The sequence below is a fragment of the Lepus europaeus genome, chromosome 15 (assembly GCF_033115175.1).
Source record: "Lepus europaeus isolate LE1 chromosome 15, mLepTim1.pri, whole genome shotgun sequence".
Taxonomy (NCBI): Eukaryota; Metazoa; Chordata; class Mammalia; order Lagomorpha; family Leporidae; genus Lepus; species Lepus europaeus.
This window is the reverse complement of record NC_084841.1, coordinates 27,778,522-27,803,091: the sequence shown is the minus strand read 5'-3', so window position 1 is coordinate 27,803,091 and position 24,570 is coordinate 27,778,522. Positions and strand designations below refer to the sequence as shown.

Here is a 24,570-nt window from a genome sequence, read left to right as displayed (position 1 = left end):
TGAAATATAATGTTGAAAGCATTTACAGGGGATAAAGAATGACACAACACAATTTGAAAATGAATATATCTTCAAGTAGTAAAAAATTCTTCATTGGAATTTAAAGCTCAGAAGAGGGGCTCATCAACAGTTAGTCCAATCAGGAAGATAATTCTCCAGATAAGAGATTATCAAGTGGAATTGCTCAGCATCTCATACCTGCCACAATTTCTACCATTTATTTCCCTCTTGATTCATCAGATGTATTAAGCATACCAGTCAAAGTGCTTAGCAAGACAAAATTCCAAAAAATAAAGTACAGTCCCCGCCCACAAAAGCCTCTCCATTAAAAGGAAAAATGCCTGAAAACCAGAAGCAGTGGACCAAGTGCCAAGGGCTGCACAAGGAACAGCACCACCTCAAGCACATCCCCTTTAGGCTGAATCCTCATTGCTCTCAGACATACGAGTGGTCTACAGAAAGGTAAGTTTATTGTGGAAATGAAAAACTGGAAAATAAGGATAATTTCCATTGCATGAAAAATGCATATTATGAAAAAACTATGCATGGATTTCAAAGATTTTTGCACCCCAACAAACTTACCTTTTAGTTTCAGCTTCCATGAACTTTTTGAAGTACCCTCATATTTATTGACTGTTAAGACAGAGACACTTTGTTCTGTGAAAGTGTACATCAGTGGGGCCAGTGCTGTGGCATAACGGGTAAAGCCACCACCTTGGACACCAGCATCCCATATGGGCGCTGGTTCACATCCTGGCTGCTCTGCTTCCAATCCAGCTCCCTGCTGACTCAGGGAAAGCAGCAGAAGGTTCTTGGGCCCCTTCACCCACATGGGAGACCCAGAAGAAGATCCTGACTCCTGGCTCATGGCTTCAGACCTGCCCAATTCCAGCTGTTGCAGACATTTGGGAAATGAACCAGCAGATGGAAGGTCTCTCCCTCTCTCTTTGTGATTCTGCCTTTCAAGTAAATAAATGAACCTTTAACAATAAGAAAGAAAGAGAGGGAGGGAGGGAGGGAGGGAGGAAGGAAGGAAGGAAGGAAGGAAGGAAGGAAGGAAGGAAGGAAGGAAGGAAGGGTACATCAGAGTAAGTGGCACTAAAAGGTAAGTAGAGTTATTTTCAAATATATTAGACCACCCCAATTGCACTTGAATTAGATCCACCTGTTTGAGAGGATGGGCTTCATGAGGCCATGTCTACCAGGCTCAACGATGATTGGGGGCATTCCTTCCCATGATGGAAATGATTGAAGTGGCTTGTTTATACCTTGTTGGCTATCCTTATCTTCCTCCTTGAGCCAAGCGCGTCATTCCAACAGAACATCTCCCCTTCAAAACCACCTCCTACTTTATCATTTTTTTTTCGATTTATTTATTTGAAAAGCAGAGTTACAGAGAAGTAGAGGCAGAGAGAGAGAGAGAGAGAGAGGTCTTCCACGCGCTGGTTCACTCCCCAAACGACTGCAATGGCCAGAGCTGAGCTGATTCGAAGCCAGGAGCCAGGAGCTTCTTCTGAGTCTCCCACATGAGTGCAGGGGCCCAAGGACTTAGGCCATCTTCTACTGCTTTCCCAGGCCATAGCAGAGAGCTGGGTCGGAAGTGGAGCAGCCAGGACTAGAACCAGCGCCCATATGGGATGCCAGCACTGCAGGCAGCAGCTTTACCTGCTACACCACAGCGCTGGACCCCTACTTTATCATATTCTAACGAATTGACTGTCCTTGTTTTTTTTCCTGTATTTTTCCCCTTCTTCTAGACGCTATTCTCATATCTTCAAATGCTGTGATGTCTGTGTGTGTGTGTTTGTTTCTGCAGACTGCTGCCATGCTAAAGACCAGTATATTGAGCAGTTCAAAGATACTCTGAACACTTCTGTAGCCAAGTCCATTGCTGGCTTTTTTGCTGAACCGATTCAAGTGGGTATATGAACTTTGGACTTTTCATTGAGATGAGTTTCCATTTCACAGAGTTTTAACTCATGCATTCTAAAGAATCCCCTACTAATTAAATGTCCAATGCTGTGTCCCTCTCCAAATTCAAGTCCTCTGTCAGCACCCTGCTTTTCATTTGACCTTAAGATCCATTTTCTCCACTTCCACACAGACTAGACAGACAGATGAAACTAATTAATTACTAAAATTCCCAGGAAAAGGAAACCCCAGCAGTTGTGTTGCTTAACAGCCACACCATGGGAAGGGCCTGTCTTTAATATCACCAAGTGCCCTTGTTGTACTTTTTCCTTATCTCAAGAAGAGTGAATATTTGCATCCTTTTTGCAGAAGGGTAGCATGAGAGTAATGGCTCCTGTTTTCACTGGCGGTTGAAATAGTTCTGCAATTTTTTTTTAAAAAACTGCTGGCTTCTTGTCTCAACTATTGAGGAAGAGTTTTTTTGTTTTTTTGTTTTTTTTTTTGTCATACTATTTGTTGAACTCTTAGAGTTAATCTTATGAATATAAAGTTAATTGAAGAGAGATCTTTGTAAAAAAGTAAATAAGAATGAGAATAGGAGAGGGAGGAGGAAGAAAGGTGGGAGTGTGGGTGGGAGGCAGGGTAGATCACTATGTTCCTATATTTGTATATATGAAAGTTTGTATACCTTAAATAAAAGTTTCTAGGATAAATAAAATTGCTGGCTTATCATAATGATGTGATAATGATCTTTTAAAAATACTTTGAAAGGGCTTCAGCTGTTGTTCCAGGTCTTTTTGATGTGGTCTTTTGCAGGGTGTGAATGGAGTTGTCCAGTACCCAAAGGGGTTTCTAAAGGAAGCCTTCCAGCTGGTGCGAAAGCAAGGAGGCGTGTGCATTGCTGATGAAGTGAGTGGCCATGAAACGGTGCAAGTTAGTGCAGTGGGATTGGAAAAGACAGAGAGAGAAACCTCTTCCAGGCAAAGCATTCTTGTGTGGATTACCAAGGATAGTTATATAATAATTAGCTTTCATTTGTTGGCTGCTTGGTTGGTTAGCAGATTAGTTGGTGAGTTTAACAACTACAGCAGACCTTAAACATCCAAACTGGTGTCTATCATATATTTATTTTTATTAGTTTGAAAGGGAGAGAGAGATCTCACATCCTCTGGTTCACTCACCAAATGCCCACCACAGTTGGAACTGGGCCAGGCCAAAGCCAGGAGCCAATAATTCAATCTGGATCTCTCATGTGGGTGGAAGGGACCCACATACTTGATCCATCACTTGCTGTCTCCAAAGACGCACATTAGCAGGAGGTTGGATGGGAATCAGAGCCCCAACTCAAACCCAGGCACTGGTATGCGATGCAGGCATCCCAAGCAGTAGCTTAACTAACTTGCTAACAGATATAGGTGATACTGTCATTACTCAGTGAATTTATAAGAATTCCTTATGGAGGATTTCTTCAGGAACAGCCAACAAATCACTTAAGAAGTTTAATTGCTTACCTAAGTTTTCATCTTAATTCATGCTGAAATAATATTAACCAACTTTGCAACATATACGTTTCTGTTATGACAAAATTTGCTTGGAAATGATATTTTTCAAAATAAATAAACAGCAACCTACCCTATGAATTAGAAAAATGTGGCTATTGTAGACATTTGGAAAATAGTTCCCCCAAAATTGTAAAATAGCTTGAGTTAAAGTAGCGTGGTTGGAATAAGCACACAATACCTCCAATATGATTCACGTGAAGGGAATAAAATTCACTGTGTGAGCTCTAGCCTACATTTGTTTAAAAGGGATAAGTTTACTTATAATTACACCTCATATTAGAGTATATCAAAGAAAGCAGTCCTTTGTTTATTAAGACTAGCCATGGAGATCAAAAGGCAAGAAACTAGTTGCGGGACCACAGAGTTCCAAGCTCAGTGCTGGGTGACCCAATATGATTGCACAAACAGGTGGTTAGACCCACCAAGGACAGGTGAAGGACTTGTAAGTATGTTTCATACCTATTTCAGCCCTACCATCTTTGCCTGAACAGTTTTATCCAACTAAAAATTCAGGACAGCTGTTGTTAATGAAGCAAACCAAAATATTTCTCTTTAAAATACTGAGGATTCTTGAGCTGAAAGGCTAGAAGGTAGGGAACTTTCTGTTTAATTTCCATCTGCCTACGGTGCTTTCCTGGCAACAACTCTTTTTATCTCACTTGTTTTTGCGTTCCAATTTGCTGCCTCTAGTCACCCTCCTTCATCTTGTTACTACTCCATGACTGGCCATGCTCTGGAGAGAAGGACCAAAGAATTTCGCTCTGGATATTTATTGGATTTCACTCCCATGTGGCGATCCCCAAGTACAAAAGAATTGAATAGAATCTGTGTGCTTTTCTCTTCTTAATCAGCTTTGTATTAATTTGGCCCCTAAGATCCAGCCCAAGTACCCATCTAAGAATGAAGGGACGGTGGAGGGAACTGCTCCCTCCTACACCTTCAGTTGTTCCTTTGACAGAAACTTTGCAAGTTTATTTCTTGGACAGAAATTTTTGCAGTTTTTGGTGGGCAGCCCCGGTACACTGTATGCCACCAGTGTACTGGGCATTGCTTACGCCTGCCATGCTCACCCACCCACTGCCCCAACCTGCCAATAAACTAAGCAAGATTCTAGCTGAAGAAAGTTAATGTGCTATTTTAAAAAAGAAAAGTATACTCAATCAGTTTAAAATTAGCTACTTTAGGGAAGAGGATGAACTTTGGCTTCAGAATCAGCACATAATGAAGCTTCCACAGTTGGGCTAATTAGAGGAAGGGGGGCTGGACTCAAAGAAAACATGAATTTCAGAACTTTCTAAGGTATAGTGTTCTATGAATTTCACGAACGTAATTGGAAACTGTCTAGCACAAGGTAACCTTGAGAAAGACTGTCTTAATGACAAAGAGTAGCTAGAATTTTCTGAGTACTTCCTGCATGTCAGGCACTGTTCATAATGCTTTGCAAGTGTTAGCTTGTTTAATGCATAGAATCTATAAAGTGCACCCCATTCTTCCCACTCCCACTTTACAAATAAGTGCACCTATTGAAGTCATGCAAGTTAGTAGGAACAGATCCAGAACTCAAATTCAGTTTCCCCCAGACCATAGCACTAGTAACCCTCAGAAGTGAAGGGTGGTGTAGAACAGCAAATGATGGCGGAAAGGGAGCAAACAGCAGAGGATGGAAAACCTGAGCTCAGGGGACCAATTCTGCCACCCAGTGACCTCGCAGAAGTCTTTTTTTTTTTTTTTTTTTTTTTTTTTTGACAGGCAGAGTTAGTGAGAGAGAGAAAGACAAGAGAGAAAGGTCTTTCTTCCATTGGTTCACTCCCCACCCCCAAATGGCCGATACGGCTGGCGCGCTGCACCGATCCAAAGGCGGGAGCCAGGTGCCTCTCTTCCTGGTCTCCCATGTGGGTGCAGAACCCAAGGACTTGGGCCATCCTCCACTGCCTTCAAAGGAAGACAAAATAGATGCATTTTCCACAAGCTCATCCTTAGCTATTTTGGGCAATCAATCAGTTTGCTTGGAGGCCCATACCTAGGAAGTAGGAAGCCCAGGACTCCAGCCCAATCTGTCCGACACCCTGTTCACACCCCTCTGCTACATCGGTCACTAATCACTCAATTCTAACCCTGGAATTTGCCTCTTCTGTGGTAGCCTCGAGAGAGAAGAAGAAATGAGAAGAGAGCCTGAGAGGGAAACTTGCCCTTCCAGGTGCATTTTAGAATCAGCTTCATGTGCCCACGCCCCTACCCCTGCCCAGCATTGTGTTCATATGTAGAGAGACACAGGCAGTCCAACAGAGAAGCTGAGGAGCAGAAAGAGATCAAGGAGTGTTCCCTGGGAAGGCTCCGGCAGAAATTTTCATGGGGGTGTTCATGGGATTGATAAATTGGGAATTTCTCCTTCATTCATTCTGCAAATACCAAGCCTCCTGTTTGTGGCAGGTCCTCTGCTAAGGACAAGGCAGAGAGAGGAAGGAGACATGGTCCTTGCCGTCAGACACACATGAGGGCACTTTTGAAAGCTTGCAGAAAATGAAATTGAGAGATACATTGGTTTGGGTACTAAAATTTTGGATACATAAATCCATTTTTTCATAATTGATAAATCCATTTTTCCATAAATGCATTTTCCATGAGGTTTTTTTTAAGACCCCCTCATACCCTGCCCCTAAGGGTCCACATGAAAGGTTCAGAAAGCCACAAGTCCCAACTGCCTTGAGTGGGAGCCGGCTGGTATTCAGGAAAGGCTTCCTAGAATGAGTGATGAGGAAGGCATGTTTGGAAGGACAGAAGGGAGTTAGAAGGAAGCAGAAAGGGCCTCTAGAGACAGGCAACAGTGTGCACAAAAGACTAAGGTCGACTTCGGGCCCAATCGCAGTGATTTCTGGGGGGTGGGGGTAAACTCATCCCTGAGGTAACTGACTCCAAGGGTCCTCTTCATGATACGATCCTCAGGAAGGGGTGGGAGCTCTGGTGAGGGAATGGCCAGCCCACAAGGGCGGCAGGTGCCACAGCTCCACTAAACTGACAGAAGCTCCTGCATCCCAGCTGGGGCCAAACCCAGCTTCTCGCTTTTCTCCCCCACTGCTTCACACACAGGAGATGCTTAAGAAGATTGCTAATCATAGCAATTGCCTTCAAGGCACCCTTGAGAGGACCCTCATGGCAGCCAGGTGTGTATTGTAACCAGTATTTGTACCTGACGGGCATTAACAGAGGATCAGAGGAGGTAGGAAACATTCAGGATCATAGAAGACTAGAAAATGACTTTTGGTGCCTAAAAGTTCAGATACAGATTAAGTGCCTTGAGTAGGATACTACAAGGATGGTGATGATGATGGTTGTGGTGGTGGTGGTGAGGAGGAAGAAGAGAAGGAGGAAGAAAAATAAAGGGGAAAGAACAAAGAATCAGGATGAGGGGAATTTCATTTCTTGAAAGGGTCTCAGTGGTATTGAATGTGTTTCCCTTAGGTGCAGACAGGATTTGGAAGATTGGGCTCTCACTTCTGGGGCTTCCAAACCCATGACGTTCTGCCTGACATCGTCACCATGGCTAAAGGGATTGGGAATGGCTTTCCCATGGCAGCGGTTGTGACCACTCCAGGTAGGCTCTCCGGGCAGTCTGTGCTTGCCACTGGGCCTCCTGCTTTGGCATTTGTACAAAGGATGTGGGTTGGAGCTCATATGGGTTGCAGGCAGTGACAAGAACTACACCATGCATTTCCTAAGTGAGTGAAAGAAATGATCTTCCTGCCAGGTTATGAAACGTATGAAAGGAAGCCAGCCCTTTCTGCTCTTGCTGTAGGGAAGACTAACCCAGCAACGAATCACAGGCTCCCACCAACTGCCTAAGAATAGGAAAATGAGCTATGAAACCAACCTGAACCCCCCAGAGGAGTCATATTCTTGAAGGAGATGCACCTGGCCTTGCCACACCAATGAGCTGTGAACTCAAGGCCCAGAATGATAGATTTCTCTTCTGATATCTCATCAACAAAACATTCAAGTACAGTGAAGCCTCACTTACCCTGAAAATGAACATTAGGATTAACGGCATTTTCCATCTTACTTCACAGAAAGCAGTTTCTTTATGAACTATTGGCCATTGAAAATCTTAAAATGATTTCACTTGTTTTTCTCATCAACAGTAAGCACACTTCTGAGGTTTCTATACTGACTCTGAAATAATCTAGTTTGTTCTAAATCCTTAATGTGAGTTTTTTCTTGACATTTCCATGTGAGTTTCAAGAATAGAATTCAGGAAAGAAGTTTTAGCTAATTGAAGGTTCCATGTATACTCCCATAGATCTAGATTTCAAGAACTGTCCACATCATACCTTAAACATTCTGCTGTCAAACTTCTCGTTCAGTACATGAACCATTTTTCCTTATGCACAATATTAGCCCAGTCAGGTTGGCAAGACAATATACCCCAGACTGGGTGGCTTAAACAGCAGACATTTATTTTCACATAGATCTGCAGGCTAAGAGTCCAAGATCAAGTTGCCAACAGAGTTGGTTCCTAGTGAGATCTCTCTTCCTGGCTTGCACACGGCCACTTTCTCACTTTGGCCTAGAATGTCCACTCCTCTCTATGCACAAGGAAAGAGGGAGCAAAGGACGAGGGGTGGGAGGGAAGGATTAAGTTCTGGTGTCTTCCTCTTCTTGTAAGGGTACTAGTCCTATAGGAATAGCGCCCCATCTTTATGACCTCATGTAACTTTAATTACCTTCTTAAAGGCCCTGTGTCCAGATACAGTCACTTTCAGGGTTAGGGCTTCCACACATCAATTTGGGATGGATATAGTTCAGCCTACAACATCCTGTATCAGATGGGTGAGGAATGAATTGCATAAGATGTCGTTTATAATGTGAAAGGAAATGTGGTCCCAGTGGTGTGGTGAGAGAGGATGGAGGCAAATATGTTATCCTCAACCCCTCCTTTCCTTTTGTTTCTCTAGAGATTGCCAAGTCATTGGCTCAAAGCCTGCTTCACTTCAACACCTTTGGAGGGGGGCCCCTGGCCTGCGCCATTGGATCTGCCGTGCTTGAGGTTTGTGCCAGCAGCCACAGGAACTTCCCTCATTTCACAAAACAACTATTTCAAAACCACACACCCATTACAGAACTCTACATATTGCATTATTGATGAATTAGTTACTAATTCATTATTTTTAAGTTAGATTTCCAGTTATTCTGCCTTTCCCCTTTTTTAAAAATCTGCTTTAGGTGATTGAAATATTGTATAAGGCAATATCGGGGTTGGCATTTTGCTTAATGGTTAAGATGCTGGTTGGAGCAGCCACATCCTATATAGGAGTACCTGGATTTGAGTTCCAACTCCACTCCTGATTCCAGCTTCTTGGTAATGTTCTCCTCTCCCTGAGGGACAGAGGTGATGATTCAAGTACTTGGATCCCTGCCATCCATGTGGGAGACTTGGATTGACTTCCTGGCTCCCTGCTTTGGCACAGCCCAGCGTACCTGGGCCATTGCAAGCATTTGGGAAATAAACCAGTGGGTGGGAGCATTCTCTTTTTTACACTCTTTCTCTCTGTGTGTCTGTCTCCCTGCCTCTCAAATAACTAAGCTTAAAATTGTTTAAATAACAAAGAAATAATATATAATAAACCACTACATGGAAAATACAAGAATTATCCTAGCCAACTGGTAGCACTAAAATTTCTTTGCTATCTGAGTAACACTTTATGCAAAGTTGCTAACTGCTATCCTTTTTTTGATTAATTTTGGTCCTATCTTGTGTGTTGTTCTTTATTCCTTTTGTTGTACTCTCATAAAGCAAAAAACTAAAAAGAAACTTAGTTCTATATGATGACCAGTAGGTAGTTCTGCTATTTTAAAGTATTGTTCAGCCCTAATCCACACGAGCCTACAGTTTCACCTGTTGAAAGAGGTTTTTTTAAAATGTCCTTGCTAATATGTACAATATCATTTGCTTTAAAAAGTATTTTATTTTTGGGAAGAATGTCCAAGAAATAAATAGCAACAGTTAATTGTGGGGAGGTAAGCTTGGTGGCTAAGGATCAAAAGTTAACAAGAGCCATTCTACCAACCACACTCATACTCTCTGATTTTGTAATCAAGAACATGACTTTCTTATTCAACAAACAAGTTTAGAAGTGTTTTGAAATAGAAGTAAACAAGTAAAATCTGCCCTCACTCATTAGCTACCTTCAAAGATGATTAGAGCCTGAGAAAAGAAAGTGTTGGTAGAAATGTGTCATTTCGTCTTTCAGACCTTGACAAATTTTTTTAGGTGCTGTGGCACCTCAACAATTTAGAAGATAGAAAGGATTTGGTGAACAAATAGCTCTTAAAACATAAAAATTCACCTGGAGCCATGCAATTGTTATCAACTAAATACGCATGGGCTTGTCAAGAATCCCAGGTTTCTGCAGTTAATGGAGGGTAGGCGAAAATCCTTCTATATCTGTTCATGTCCCAGCTCTGGGCTCAGCTAAAGAAACCAGGATCCACTCAGGCTTTGCAGGCTCTGAGGGTCTGTGTGTGATTGAGGGAGACTGACTGACTGAAGGTCTCTGTGTGACAGGTGCGTCTTATTCCCCATTCCTTAGAACAACTGTCATATTTATCACAGCATCCCAGTTCTCAGCGAAGCCTGGCAATAATGATGCTCAGTATTATGGGATTGATGGTTTTGATTGATTTGAGACACAGCTTTTATTCTTTCCTAAATTCTTGTCCACCATGAAGGTGAAGGGGTTAGGGACAAGAGCATCCCTTCTACCAAGAGTTTTCTTCTTATGAGAAGTAGTTTTGCAGTCTGTGACATGACCACCCTGGACTTTGTTCGGGGTTCTGTTTGGTTAAATTCCTGTAAAAACAAGTCATGTACATTTTCTTCTGTGTGCTACTCAGTCAATCCTAGGATATCTGCCATGAAGGTTATTTTGGGGCTTTCTCTCAACAGGTGATTAAAGAAGAAAAGCTACAGGAAAATAGTCAAGAAGTTGGCACCTACATGTTACTGAAGTTTGCTCAGTTGCGGGATGAGTTTGACATTGTTGGTGACGTCCGAGGCAAAGGCCTCATGATAGGGATAGAAATGGTGCAGGACAAGGTAGGTGCTGCTCAGCTGCTTTCTCTGTGGTCCCTGGGGTGAGCAGGGGTTCAAGTCTGAAGCATAAGCTGAAAGCTCACTTTCTTCATTCTCAGAGAGCGAGCCCACACAGATACCAAGACTCAGCAAAGTCCTTGAGAGATGAGCAGGGAGTGTTGAGCATGAACGAAAGGCTAGCAGATCTTTGAGAACTCTAGCGGGGTGAGGGAGAGCATTTGGAAAAAGGACCTGATAGGACTCTTGCCAGATGAGGCCAAGAGCACAGGCAATAACTGGACACAGATGATCCTCACCTGCTAAATGCCATAGGCATTCAGAAGAAAACATACTTTGAATTTAGAGTTTGGATCCTTTCCCAGCTAGTCATATGCAGTACAGTTCCCTTTCATGAAGCAGGTAGCCACTGCTGGAAATCCCAGCCAGCCCCACCATCACAAGGGGAAACAACTGTGACCCTACGGTGGGCTGTGTTGCCAAGCTGTGATGTCCAGCAGATGGAATGTTTTCAATGCATTTTGACTTAACAGTATTTTCAATTTGCAATGGGTTATTGTACCATAACTGTATCCTAAGTCGAGGAGTCTCTGTGCTTACAAATTGTTATGGGAGGGGCAGGTTGTTCAGAGAGCTAGTGGAAGTGAGGAAGGAGGGCCAGGAGAAGCTGTGGTGAAGGTGTGGGATATGGATGTTAAAGAGACATTGGACTCTTGTACTTCTTTGTGTGTTTGCTTGTTTGTGAATTTATTTCAATCTCTTAAGTAACCAGGGAGAAATGTTCCCCACTGAGACCCCGAACTCAACAGGACAACAGCTGAACTTAGCATTTTCCCCAAAACCAGTTATTCCCTCCAATATCACTGTTTCTCACTCCACCATTCTTCCAGTGACCCAGCCTCAGCACCACAAAATAATCTGCAACTCCTGATGATCCTTTCTTTGCTGTCACTCAGCTCCATCCCTTGGTTTCCACTGCTGCCCCACAGTCCATGCCAGCAGAAATTGGTGGCTTTCCTCCACAGCACGAGGCCTAGATCTTCAAAGGAGAATAGCAGCCTGGGGAGGAGGAGCCAAACCAACCTCATCTCCCTCACTCTTGTCCACAGATTCCCAAGTGAGTTCTTGCTATTGATCTCACCATACTTCCTCCTTTAGGAGGATTGATGCTCCGTTCTTTTAACAACAGATCAGACTATGCATATAGGACTCTATTATTAATACCACATGGCAGAGCCACTAGGAATTGGAATGTTTATGTAAGATTTGAAAGCTAAAAACGACAACAGGAAAATAGACAAAGAATAGGAGGACACCAGGCTCATGAGGCATCACCCACTCACCTCAGCTTGCAGCCCACTTTAAGCCTCAGGAGAGTCCATCCCAATTTCCTTCCCAGGTTCTCCCTCAAAGTCTAGGCTCTGCAGAGAGAAGTCCAATGAGAGAGGAGGAGTTCCTCCCTTTCCTCCTACTCTGAACCCAACCTCTGCAGGCTTAAGATCATAAGAACAAAGAATTTCACTGATACTTAGCAAAACATCAAAATCTGCCAAAGGGCCATTGCTACAGAATAAGCTAAATTCTACAAAGGCAAAGACACGAGGTTACTCCAGAAAGTTAAAATTGAAAGATCATTGACATTGGTGCACAAGAATGAAAATCGAGTCAGTTTTTTTGTATTATGCATTTTCCATGAACTTTTTGAAGACCCCTCAAATACATTTGACATGGAAAGATGTACAAACTCTATTGGGGAAAAAATAGAATGGGCCATAAAAGAGTAACTATAGAATGAGCTCTTCTTCCTTTGACTCTGCCATTTGCTAGTTATAAGCTTGGGCTCTGCGGCAGATCACCCAGGTTTAAATCCCAGCTCCTCCAGTGCCTCGTTCTACTCATTCTCCCTTCAACACTTTTCACTCTCCTGAATTTAAATGCTGCTCCAGGTTCTCCCCACACATAGAGCCCAACCCCATCCTCTCTGGAGGGCTAGCCTTGTCTTTTTTCAGATCTTGCTCTTTATCACACGCCCCTCCCTTAAAGTTTGCTCTTGCTTCTCCCCAACACAGAGGCTACCTATAGCACTCATTGTCTGAGGAGCTCTTTTAAGAAGATTTCTTCCACTAGCTTAGTCACTCCAGGCTTCTATAACAAACTTCTATAAACCTAGAGTCTTATAAAGAACAGAATTTTTAAGGTTTATTTATTTGAAAGGCAGAGTGACATGGTGGTGGGGGAGGAGAAGGAGAGAGAGGAAGAGATCTTCCATTTGCTAGTTCAGTCCCCAACTGGCTGCAACAGTTGATTCTGAGCCAGACTGAAGCCAGGAGCCAGGAACTCCATCTTGGTCTCTCACATGGGTGCAGGGGCCAAAGTACTTGGTCCATCTTCCAGGCATCTTCCACTGCCTTCCCAGAGGCATTAGCAGGAGGCTAGATTGGAAGCAAAGCAGAACACGAACCTGCACTCCTATATCAGTGCTGGCCTCACAAGTGACAGCTTAACCTGCTGTGCCATAGTGACAACCCCAGACAGCAGAACTTTACTTCTCACAGTTCTGGAGGCCAGAAAGGCCAAGCTCAAGGTGCTATCAGATCAGTACCTGGTGAGGGCTCACAGACGGCCAGCTTCCCACTGTAACCTTACATGGAGAGAGGATGAAGAAGCTCTCGGGGACCTCTTCTAGTAGACAGTAATCACATTCACGTGGGCTCCACCCTAATGACCTAATCACCTCCCAACACCAGCACAGCGGGGACTAGGCTTCAACAGATGAGTTTTGGAGAGTATATAAACCATCAGTCTATGACATACACTGGGTTTGTTGCCTCAAAATGCCTTATTTTCCTAAACAAGTTGTACACTTCTATGGCCAGGAAGCATGCAGATGGGAAGTGCTTAGTGTGCGGGGTTTGATTTCAGACTCGTGCCACTCTTGGTGAGGATATAACCTGGTCCATACCAGGTTATATCAATTATCTATGTCTACCAAAATTCTAATGTGTCTGCACATTTTGGCCTGGCAGCTCCACTTCTAGAAGTGTGTCCTAAAGAGAAACAAGAGGATGTGAAGTTGAATGTGAACAGGGATGTGTATAACATTGTTCATGACCATTAAAACTGGAAGCAACCTAAAAACCCAAACGATTGAAGCAAGAGATTGAACAAATTACAGGCAAACAATGAAATACTAGTAACCTTTAAGAAGACTAAGTCTAGGGCTGGCCTTGTGGCACAGCAGGTTAAATTGCTGCCTGAAATGCCAGCATCCCCCATGAGCAGCAGTTCGAGTCCCTGCTGCTCCACTTCCAATCCAGCTTCATGCTTATATACCTGAAAGAGCATCTGAAGATGGTCCCACTGCTTGGACCACTGCGAGATATGTGGGAGACCCAGCTGGAGTTCCACGCTCCTGGCTTTGGCCTGGCCCATTCCTGGCTATTGCAGCCATTTGGGAGTGGACCCAAGGGTGGAAGACCGAGATTCTCTCCCCCTCCCCCTCCCCCTCCCACCCCCTCCCCCTCTCTCCCTCTCTCCCTCTCTCCCTGTCTCCCTGTCTCCCTGTCTGTAACTCTGTCTGTAACTCTCCCTCTGTCTGTAACTCTCCCTCTCCCTCTCCCTCTGTCTGTAACTCTGCCTTTTAAATAAATAAATCAATAAATCTTTTTAAAAAAGACTAGGTCCAGGATACTGACATGGAAAAACTCCCAAGATATATTGTGAATTATTAAAAACAAAATTGTGGGACTTTATATAAAGAATGCCTGATTTTTAAAATGCATGTCAGGGTATTTTCATGCACTGAAGAAATGTCTGATTCACACCAAATTTTCAACAATAAGTTTTCCTAGAAATAGGGCATGGGGAGGCAAAACTCCAGCAGTCAGAAACTTTGTTCATTTCTAAATTATTTAAAGTGTTTTTCTTCAATAACCATGGATTACTTTTATAATTGTTTAAGTGCAGAGTCACAAGAAAAGAAAAACCAAAAAAAGACAGACATAAAGCTACATTATACACTCAAGAAGAGTTTTAATGACGACCATGCCCACTTTGTGACAGGTCGTGGGCATGAGCAGCCTGGCCCCTGGCTTTGCCTCACTAAGAGTTTCCAGTCCTGCCTTTCCCTGTGGGATGCGTGCAGTATTCAATTAGTCCCAACAGCTGAGGAAAGCCGGAATACAATGGGCAGGAGAGCAGAGAGGGTGCTGCCCCAGACCAACACTGGGGTAAAGTCACATAAATGCCTCCGGTCTAGATACACAGTGCTGGAGAAGCCCCCTGTCCCCAACCCAGCTACTTCCTCTACCCAGAGACCATTCCAGCAAGGCTGGTCCCATCCGACCTCTGGTCTCCCCAGTTGCCACAGTTTAACCTTCCATTATTTTAGACTGCCCTCTCCAACAATTAGGACTCCAGGGGCAAGCAGGAATAGATTCTTGAACCAAGGAGGAGATCTTAGTCCTCGCCCTATCCCATGTGCTCCTGACCGGAATTGTGAATGGCATTTTGCTCATCTCAAAACTGTAAGACAAAAAATACAAACATCCCTGGGAGGGAGGTCCAGTCTGCTTCTGTTCTCAGACACCCACACCTCCCAGGGGCTGCAGGATTAAGGGACAGAATTGGATGAGGGCTTGGTGGGGAAACAGGAATGGATGGCAAAGCCAGGAGGCAGGGCTGGGAGGAAACCCTGAGGGTAATGAAGCCGGGCACCTGGAGCGAGCCCCCTCTACCTCCCGAGGATCACAGGGGCTGCCCCTGGAGAGGCACCACATCCTGTGCACCTGAGCCAGAGATCCGGGCTTGGGTGAGCTGGGGAAGAAAAACAGGAGGCCAGCAGCAGCAACCGTACTCAGCGCTCCTCGGAGGAGGGTTGGGGCAGCTCTCAGCACAGGCATTTGAAAAATACAGATGCCTGAACATTGCCCCAACTACTCTAACTTGATTGGCCTTGCTGGAGACCCAAACATATGCATTTTAAAAAGCATCCAACCAACACAGACACAGCCATATTTGAAAGGGCTAAGTCAGAGGGAGGCATTTGTATTCACAGGCTGAGAAGGCATGAGACAACAGAGAGTGCACAGGTCCCAGCCCCGTGTCAGCAGGGGTGGTGGCATGTCTGAACCCCGAGGCTCGGGACAGCCTCAGATGCTCAGAAATCTGACGTTCCTTCTTGGCTCCTGACCCTGGGGAGCGGAGCCTTAGGAGAGAACAGAAAAAAAAAAAATCTCGGAGCAGGGAAGATGGGGACAAACTGGCCACACCCCAGTGATGATTGCCCAGCCATGCAGTGGCCCTGGGAAAGCTTGGGCCGTGCGTGCCCTTGTGCAAGTTCTGAGCCACATCCTGGACTTTGAAATGAGCTTTTCACACAAGCTGAACAAAGTGAAGAGTTGAAGAGAATTTGCACATATAAATAAAACAGACTGGAAATTCAGCTATTACGGAACCAAACTCTCAAAGTAGCCATCAGCAAAGCCAAGATTCATTGGCTGCCTATGTGACATTCCAGTTTGTCTTTAGACATTTGGGGTAAGTGGGGATTAAGGACACACATTTTTAATAATACTCTTCAAAAATCTGGTTCTGCAGTTAACAGCTTTATTTAATTACGGGGTAGGGAAGAGGGCGGACAGAGAAGGGCATTGATTGCTTGAGGTTTCTTTTCTCCTCTCTCTTGGCAATAATGCCTGCAGCCATGCAAACACCAAATAGAAAACATTTTCAAAAATGTATTCACAGATGAGCCGCCAGCCTCTTCCTATTGAAGAAATAAATCAAATCCATGAGGACTGCAAAAACATGGGGCTCCTCGTTGGCAGAGGCGGCATTTTTTCACAGGTAAGAGGAAGGCCGGACTTTAGATACGCGTCTCCCTGATGCCCCAACGCTGGTGGGGGTTTTTCCCACTGTGCTGGGGACCCGGCTGCACCTCCTAATACACAGGTGTTCTAAAGAAGGGAGCAGTGACGCCTTCTGGCCACGAGGTGGCACTGTGGTAAATGGTTTGACTTTTTCTGCTTAGTGAGGAAAAGGCAGCTCCGCACACCAGCGTTGCTCCAGCAGGGGTCATAAGGGTCTTAAACAACCAAGCAGGAAATAAGATTGTCTGGTGTATGGATTAATTCTAGCCACTGTTAAAGCAATGCTAGATGTCCTTAACTAGCTCTGGGCTCCCACTTGGAGACTATGTGAAGTCTTTGTGGCCGCTACGGCAAGGAATCACCTACCAGCCCTGAGCCCACCCGGGTGACCCCTGCAGAGGAGTAGGGGGACCACTCTGGGCCAGGTCGCTAAGGCAGAACTCAAGGTGGACGATGTGGAGGCAGAGCTGCTGCCTGCCTACTTCCAGGGAAAGCCAAGCGTCGCTCCTTGGCCAGAGCCCTGAGCTCTGTGCGTGGGGTGCTGTTGTGGGACGTGCCCTAACCTGACCCTACAGCCCTGGCACCAGCAGGCCCCTCACCAGGGGTGGCACACCGGCCGAGGTGGAAGTGTGAGGGTAACTTATCCCCCCATTATTATTCCTATTTGTAAAATATCCTAAGCACACAATAATTGCACGTTTTATGGGGTGCAGTGAGATGTTTTGACAATGTATGCTGTGTAATGTTCAAATCACTTGAAAAAGCATTTGCAGCTCCTGCAGCATTGATCATGACACGGTGGTGAGAACAGGAAATCCTTTCTAGTAGCTTTCGTAAATAAATAGACACCACCTTTTCCTTGTCTGTAGTCACAGTGAGCAGCGGGACTGGAACTCGCGTTTCTTTCTCATTGGAAACATATCCCCTCCCCACTTTCCCTGCACCCCTCCCAACTCTCGGCGATTTCTGTGAATTGTGAAATCCTCTCTCGCTGCCTCCTCCTTCTCAGGACAGACAGAGCTGTCCGACAAGATCTCTATGTAAATCCATGAATATTTTTCTGTATAAGTCAGGCAGCATAACGTAATGAATAAAATCCCCCAGACATACGAGATATGGAGAGAGAAAGCAGCTGGCTACTTGCTTAGCGATTCCTTTGTTATTTGGTGAACATGTCTTCAGTATGAAGCAGCAGATGATGAGGCAGGAACTGAAGCTCCCATGATAAATAAGATCCGGTGTTCCTTTCACGGATCTGGTGGGGGACAAAGACCCATAAACCAGAAACTATGACGTCATGGTGTGACCTCCGCTATAAATGAAAAAACGGGTGCTGCGGGAGGAGAGAGAATGCATTCCAAGGTTAGCCTTTCTGCTCAGCACAGCCTTAACCAATGCTATGCCCAGAGCATTCCCAGGTTCATGGCAGAGGGCAGAGGGCCACACAGAGAGTGGTGTGGCTGCAGCCCAGGGCCCGGGACAGTGAGAGGGATTAGGAAGCAGTTTGAAACACTTTGCCTGTATTGGTCCATATACTGCTACAACAAACCTTTGAAATAACTACTATGAGGAGAGTACTTGCAAAAGATCATGGAAAAGCAGTCAAAGATAATTCTGAGATTCATACACAGTTTTTCCGTTATACACATTTTCCATGACTTTTTGGAAGGCTGCTTGTATTACCTTCATTTTATAGATGAAAAATAAGAGGCACAGAAAGGTTCCGTAAATTCCCCACAACACAGCTGGTGGCAGAACCAAAATCCAAATGCAAGCAGCCTGACTTCTGAACCTGTCCTCGAGGAGGACGAGAGCAAGGGGACAGACTGAAGCAACAGTCCCTGGAGCAGGAGGAGATGGGCGCGGTCTGCTTCAGCATGGTCGTGGGGACAGAGGTACCCCGAGGACAGCTCTGAAAGTGAAGTGCACTGGAGAACGCACCTGGAGAACGCGGGCGAGTTGAGGATGGAGCCTCCATGTCTAAACCGCCCTAGGGTGGACACAAATGCGGTCAGCCCTGCGCATGCCCCCTCCAAGGTGCTGTGAGCCTCTGGCTCTGTGTTCAAGCTCTGGCTCAGAGGGAAGGGCTAAGGTGAAGATGACGAACTGGGGCTCGGCTTGTCCGCGGTGAGAGGAGGAGACGCACTGACAAGTCTAGGGCTTGCGTGAGAAGCACAGAGGAGGAGTGAGGGTGGAAACCTGGGTGATGCCTGCAGCTAATGGGCAAGAGGAGGAGACGATGGCCAGGAGGAGACAGAATAGGGTGCACAGGGATGAAAACAACTAGAAGAGCATGGAGTCAGGGGGAGCAGAGAGCAGAGAGGACCGGGGAAAGGAGGGGGCTGAAGTGTCAAGTGCAACAGAAGAAACCAGGAAGGATGGGGGTGAGAAGCGCCCAGTGGATTCCACACCTAGCAGATCGAAGAGCTCATAGGGGCAGAAACCAGACCCAGTGGGTTGAGATGTGAATAGGGCCAGAGTGATGTGGGAAACAGTGGCCAAGAAGCATTAACCCATCTTTGGAATAAGTTCAGAAAAAAAAATTGGTAGCTAGAAGGGATAGGGGATGGGCAGTCAGGACATTTTTATTTAGTTTGGTTTGGATTTGGGTCATGAGAGCTTTAGACTTGTTTGTTGATAGCCTGGGGGAAGTTGAAAAGAAGTTTGATTTGCAAGAGGACACCAGGATGTTCCCTAGAGTAAAGGTGATGGAGGTATCCAGGGTCAGGGTCAGGGGCACAATTTGGACTTGAACAGAATAGACAGTTGGTTCTCCAAGCCTTCAGGGAAGAACACAAGGATGGGGAGCAAGGCGGTTAACAGAAAGATCTCGCCTGAGAAATACGAGGCATAGTTGCCTATGAAGTAGAGAGGTGTAGGTGTTGAGCAAGGACACTGAGAAGAGTAAAGATTTAGCAGGAGAAAGGAAGCTGAGGCCGGCGCCGTGGCTTAACAGGCTAATCTTCCGCCTTGTGGCACCGGCACACCAGGTTCTAGCCCCTGTTGGGGCGCCAGATTCTATCCCGGTTGCCCCTCTTCCAGGCCAGCTCTCTGCTATGGCCCGGGAAGGCAGTGGAGGATGGCCCAAGTCCTTGGGCCCTGCACCCGCATGGGAGACCAGGAGAAGCACCTGGCTCCTGGCTTCAGATCAGCGCGATGAGCCGGCCGCAGCGGCCATTGGAGGGTGAACCAACGGCAAAAAGGAAGACCTTTCTCTCTCTCTCTCTCTTTCTCTCACTATCCACTCTGCCTGTCAAAAAAAAAAAAAAAAGAAAGAAAGAAAGAAAAAAAAGAAAGGAAGCTGGCAGAGGACCGGAAAGATCTCAGTGGCCAGTACAAGTTCAAGACCCTGGGGATCTTGGGATGTCAGTGAAGGGAGCTGTGTGGTTTTCTCTATCACTTCTCAGCCTTCTGGGTTGGAGCAGAGTTCAGTTTCAGCTTTGATCATGGCTGGAGTGTGGCTGCGTGGGGGCAGCAGCAGAAGGGTAGAAATGGAAGCAGAATGAGAGGAAGGTGACAGTGGTTCCATCAATCTGGAGCTTGGTAGAGAGGGCAGGAAGAGTTCTGAGTCGGGTAGAAAACCTGAAGGCAGAGGAAGAATGAGAAAAGTCAAGTTTTCATGAAAAGGGCAGACATCATGGGAGTCTGAAATTGGGCTATCCCGATTTCATTGGGTTTTCATTGGGTTATCTCAAGGAGCTGGCCTCGAGAGTGAATGGATGCAGAGGAGTGGAGAAGTTTCTGGGAGTCGCAGTAATTGGCAAAGTGAAACCTATTGGTTGGGTTGTACTCATGGACATGGAGGTTACCCGTGACCATGATGGAAATGGAGTAAAGAGAGGGGCCCAAGACCTCAGGGAAAGAGGTAGAAGAACCAGAAGGTAGACGGTAAGCAGGTGATGAAAAGGAAAAGGAGCAGAGCCAGGAGAGGTGAGGATTTGGACTGAGATTGGAGGGTGCCTGGCCTGCATTCCACACTGGGAAGGGACGGGGAAGAAACCTACCCAGACAGGGAAATAGGAGAGGCGTAAGAAAAGCAAGGTTTGGGACTCTTCGTTGTGGGCGTTTCCTCAATGTCATGCTTGATTCTCTGATGATGTGTTGCTCTATTTCCTTTGTCTCAGACCTTTCGCATTGCGCCCCCAATGTGCGTCACTAAGCCAGAAGCTGATTTTGCGGTGGAAGTATTTCACTGTGCCTTAAGCCAGCACATGGAGAGAAGAGCTAAATCACATCGTTAGAAGTCAAAAAACCACAAGCCTCAAGAACATCCCACTTTTCAAGGGTGTATTTGAGGAATTTCAGAACCACGCCTATTTGGAGAAAACCTGCAGTTCTTCATAGTAGGTGTGAAAAGACATGGTTGAGTGACACTAGCCTTGTTGGTAGAGCCCCTGTTATCTTCAGAATTCTATCCTTCAGGGAAAGGAATCTATCCCTAGCTCAGAGAAGAAATCCGTTACTCAGGATCTGACAGTCCCCCATTGCAGTAATGGGTTTTGCATGAACATATGGTGTAGTTTTGGTCAGTGAGTCCTGCAGGGAAGTCTCTCGGTAGAGGTGCCTTCCAGGAAAGCTTTCATAACTCCTCAGTCCTCAGTTGTTGGGAACTATACCAGCTGACTTGGGGCTATGGGGATAAAACCCATTTGCTAAAGTTGGAAGGTGGAAAGATGTCCATGAAGCATTGACTTAACCCATCCTGGAGCTACCCTCCCTCAGGGCTTCAAGACACATGAGACAATAAGTTCCCTGTATTACATAAGCTTTTCTCATATCTGCTTTCCATTACTATACCCTAAAGCATCCTGAGAAATTGTGCAGAAAATTCCCCAAATAACTGCCTCCCTTAATTTCCTTAAAACATTAATCAGAGCGTTCTTCCTTCTCCATTCCCACTGCCGTCATCCCCATCCCCAGGTCTAAACCCTCATTATCACTATTGCAATAATCTCTGAGCCTAGAATTTTGCAAACTTTAGTCATTTGAATGCACATTCAGATTTTCCTGGATATGTTGCCATGTATCCCTTGTCTTAGAATTGTCAATGTTTTTCTTTAATTTCACTTTTGATGAAGGTATATTCAATATTAAATTTTTCATAATCACATAAATGAGAAATCATTACTACTTGCCTTTGGTGGAAAGAAACCATCAAGACAGAGTGAACACAAAGCAAGGTAATCTTGTCCTAGCAAGATGCAGGTGTTTGCCAATGTTCTCAGCCTTAGGCCTATTCTTTCTTTGTTCAGAAGGGATTATGCAGTATTTGAGAGGTGATAAAAATATACTGACAAACTGAGACTTTCTAAACACAAACAGAAGAGTGGAGAAGAGAAAGAGAAAAAAGCTGTGTCCCGGTTTGAAGACAAGACTTAACTGTCTACCCCCCCTCACCCTCGTTGAATTTGAAGTGTTCTTGCATCATTCAAATAAATATGTCCAGTGTGCTAGAATTTTGGGGTTGGAGCTCAGAACAAAGGTTGGGACTGAAGACAAATTTTTCAAAGAGTCAGCATGGTCAAGATGGGTGAGATTTCAGAAGTGGATAACGCTGTTGACAGGGAGAGAGTACAACGTGGAAGAAGAGATGGCTTGGGATAGAGCCACACACACACACAAGATGTCTGTTTTACTAATACATCCTACATGTCACTGCCAGATTTTTTTCCACTGGGCTTGGACTTAAACACAGCATTCCCTAGCACAACACCTTCAGGTCATCACCCTGCTGTCACCTGGGTGAGCTCAAAACTTAATGAAGGACCCATTGCCTTCCAGGAACCAATATCGAAACAGCAAACACATTAGAAATGCTCTGTTCTGGCACAGTGAGAATATCATTGGATTGAAAAATCAAATGACCTGAATTTGGAACTGAGGTCTTCCACTTCTTTGTTGTAAATAACCTGGAGCAAGTCTTTGCGCCTCGTTTGTTCCCGAGCACAGCAACTCTTCCCCTTCTTAGTTCCTGGAGCTGTCTTGGAAATGAAGTGAGTCAACGAATGTAAAAGTGCCTCGCAAACTAATGAACCGCACAAATAGAAGTGACTTCCCTTCAAGCTACGCTTCTTTCCTGTACTACAAAATCTTTCCCCGGGGAGTTTTAGGCTTTGTTTTTGCTTCCTTGCCGCCCATCCAAGCCCCAACCACTAACATCTCATTCCTACGTCTCAGTCCTTGGAAACTGCCTTCTCAAAAGGCCACTGGTGATTTCTTTATGGGCAAAGCAATGTTTCCTTTGTGTGTGTTTTCTCAACAGTGGCTTCTTCCTGAATAACATCCCTGCTGGGCTTCTGTAGTGTGGTCCTTCTATCTCAGACAGCTTTTTCTCAGTCTCTTTCCTGGCAACTTGTCAACCGAAGCCATCTCTTCTTCCACGTTGTACCCTCTCCCTGTCAACAGCGTTATCCACTTCTGAAATCTCACCCATCTTGACCATGCTGACTCCTCGAAAAATTTGTCTTCAGTCCCAACCTTTGTTCTGAGCTCCAACCCCAGAATTCTAGTACACTGGACATATTTATTTGAATGTCACAAGAACATTTCAAATTCAACAGATTTGACACCAAGCCTGTTAAATATCTCTGTCCTTGTGACTAACTTCTTTATTAATGTTACCCTTTTTCATCTTAGGCTTGCAGTTAAAGTTTTTTTCCTTACAAATTATCCTTCTGCCCTTTGTATGACTAAATCCCATGAATACTTTCATCAACATAACTTCTCCAATATGGTCCACTGATACCAACATTGTTTTAATTTGGGCCTTTATCTCTCCTAAATGATTTAAACTGCCTTCTAACTGGTATCCTACACTCCTACGCAATCCATCTGCGCTGGTGCCAAAGTAACTTACTTAGAAATAAATATGACCATGTCTCTCATCTGTTGGAGAGTTTAAGGGATCCCTATTGTCCAAAGAACAAAGTCCAAACTCCATTACAGCCTTCCAGGACCCCCATAGTTTGTCCCCTAACCACATTTTTACCTTTATTTTTACCATTCTTTCCATGCCAGGCACCCTGGTTCTTTGCTTCTATAGTTAGTTTACTCTTCATAAAATGTTCTCCTCATGGCCAGTGGAAATTATGGAGTCGGGAGATTGGACAAGAAAGGAACACATACTCCTTAGTTGTTTGTCAAAGCTCTCCCACTTCCAATATTCCTTGTCCTCTAACAGAGAGGAAAAAGGAGAACATTGAAAAATATAGGTTTTTTTTTTAATAATCTCTTTTTTTTAACTTTTATTTAATGAATATAAATTTCCAGTGTACAGCTTATGGATTACAATGGCTTCCCCCTCCCATAACTTCCCTCCCACCCACAACCCTCCCCTCTCCCGCTCCCTCTCCCCTTCCATTTGCATCAAGATTCATTTTCAATTCTCTTTATATACAGAAGATCAATTTAGTATAAAGATTTCAACAGTTTGCACCCACATAGAAACACAAAGTGAAACATACTGTGTGAGTACTAGTTATAGCATTAAATCACAATGTACAGCACATTAAGGACAGAGATCCCACATGAGGAGCAAGTGCACAGTGACTCCTGTTGTTGACCCAACAAATTGACACTCTAGTTTATGGTGCCAGTAACCACCCTAGGCTGTCGTCATGAGTTGCCAAGGCTATGGAAGCCTTCCAAGTTTGCCGACTCTGATCATATTTAGACAAGGTCATAAAAGACAGGGTGAGGATAGTAACCAATGATCCTAAGAGTGGCATTAACCAGGTTTGAACAATTATACAGCATTAAGTGGGGAAGAGGACCATCAGTACACACAGGTTGGGAGTAGAGCCATTGGTGGTAGAGTAGAGGTTATGATTACAAAGGAATGAGGCCCAAGTGCGCTAGACAGGGTCTAGAACAAAGGACAGAGTCATTATTAGAGGAGCTAAGAAAGGTGCTGTCTAAGCTACAATTAAGTTTTCTGATTGAGAGGCAAATAGAACCTGACAGAAGGGGCTTGATAATAATCTGGTGGGCTTTAGGCCTTGTAAGTTAAGAGGCCCAGACCTATCTATCTCTTCACATGGGGTATATCCTAAGGGAGGTGTGAACCTCCTAGGGGAAGGCACTCTGTTGACTTTCATTACTTGGCTGGCCTGGGAGGAGAGCTGGCCAGGTCAAGGCAGGTGGC

The 24,570-nt window shown here is 44.9% G+C and overlaps 1 protein-coding gene across 3 annotated transcripts in view; it reads left to right on the top strand.

Moving 5' to 3' along the window:
• AGXT2 (alanine--glyoxylate aminotransferase 2) overlaps positions 1-21,297 on the top strand; it is a 43,053-nt gene extending 21,756 nt beyond the window's left edge. For 2 of the 3 annotated variants that reach the window (XM_062212518.1, XM_062212516.1), the window contains exons 8-14: positions 1,817-1,917; positions 2,728-2,820; positions 6,933-7,065; positions 8,423-8,514; positions 10,414-10,563; positions 16,306-16,404; positions 20,552-21,297. In XM_062212518.1, the coding sequence (XP_062068502.1) occupies positions 1,817-1,917; positions 2,728-2,820; positions 6,933-7,065; positions 8,423-8,514; positions 10,414-10,563; positions 16,306-16,404; positions 20,552-20,668 (785 nt within the window). In that variant the 3' untranslated portion in view covers positions 20,669-21,297. Of the gene's footprint in view, positions 1-1,816; positions 1,918-2,727; positions 2,821-6,932; positions 7,066-8,422; positions 8,515-10,413; positions 10,564-11,513; positions 11,677-16,305; positions 16,405-20,551 lie in introns of those variants that run through there. The other variant, XM_062212519.1, reaches the window with a different exon arrangement.
• Positions 21,298-24,570: the final 3,273 nt, after the last annotated feature.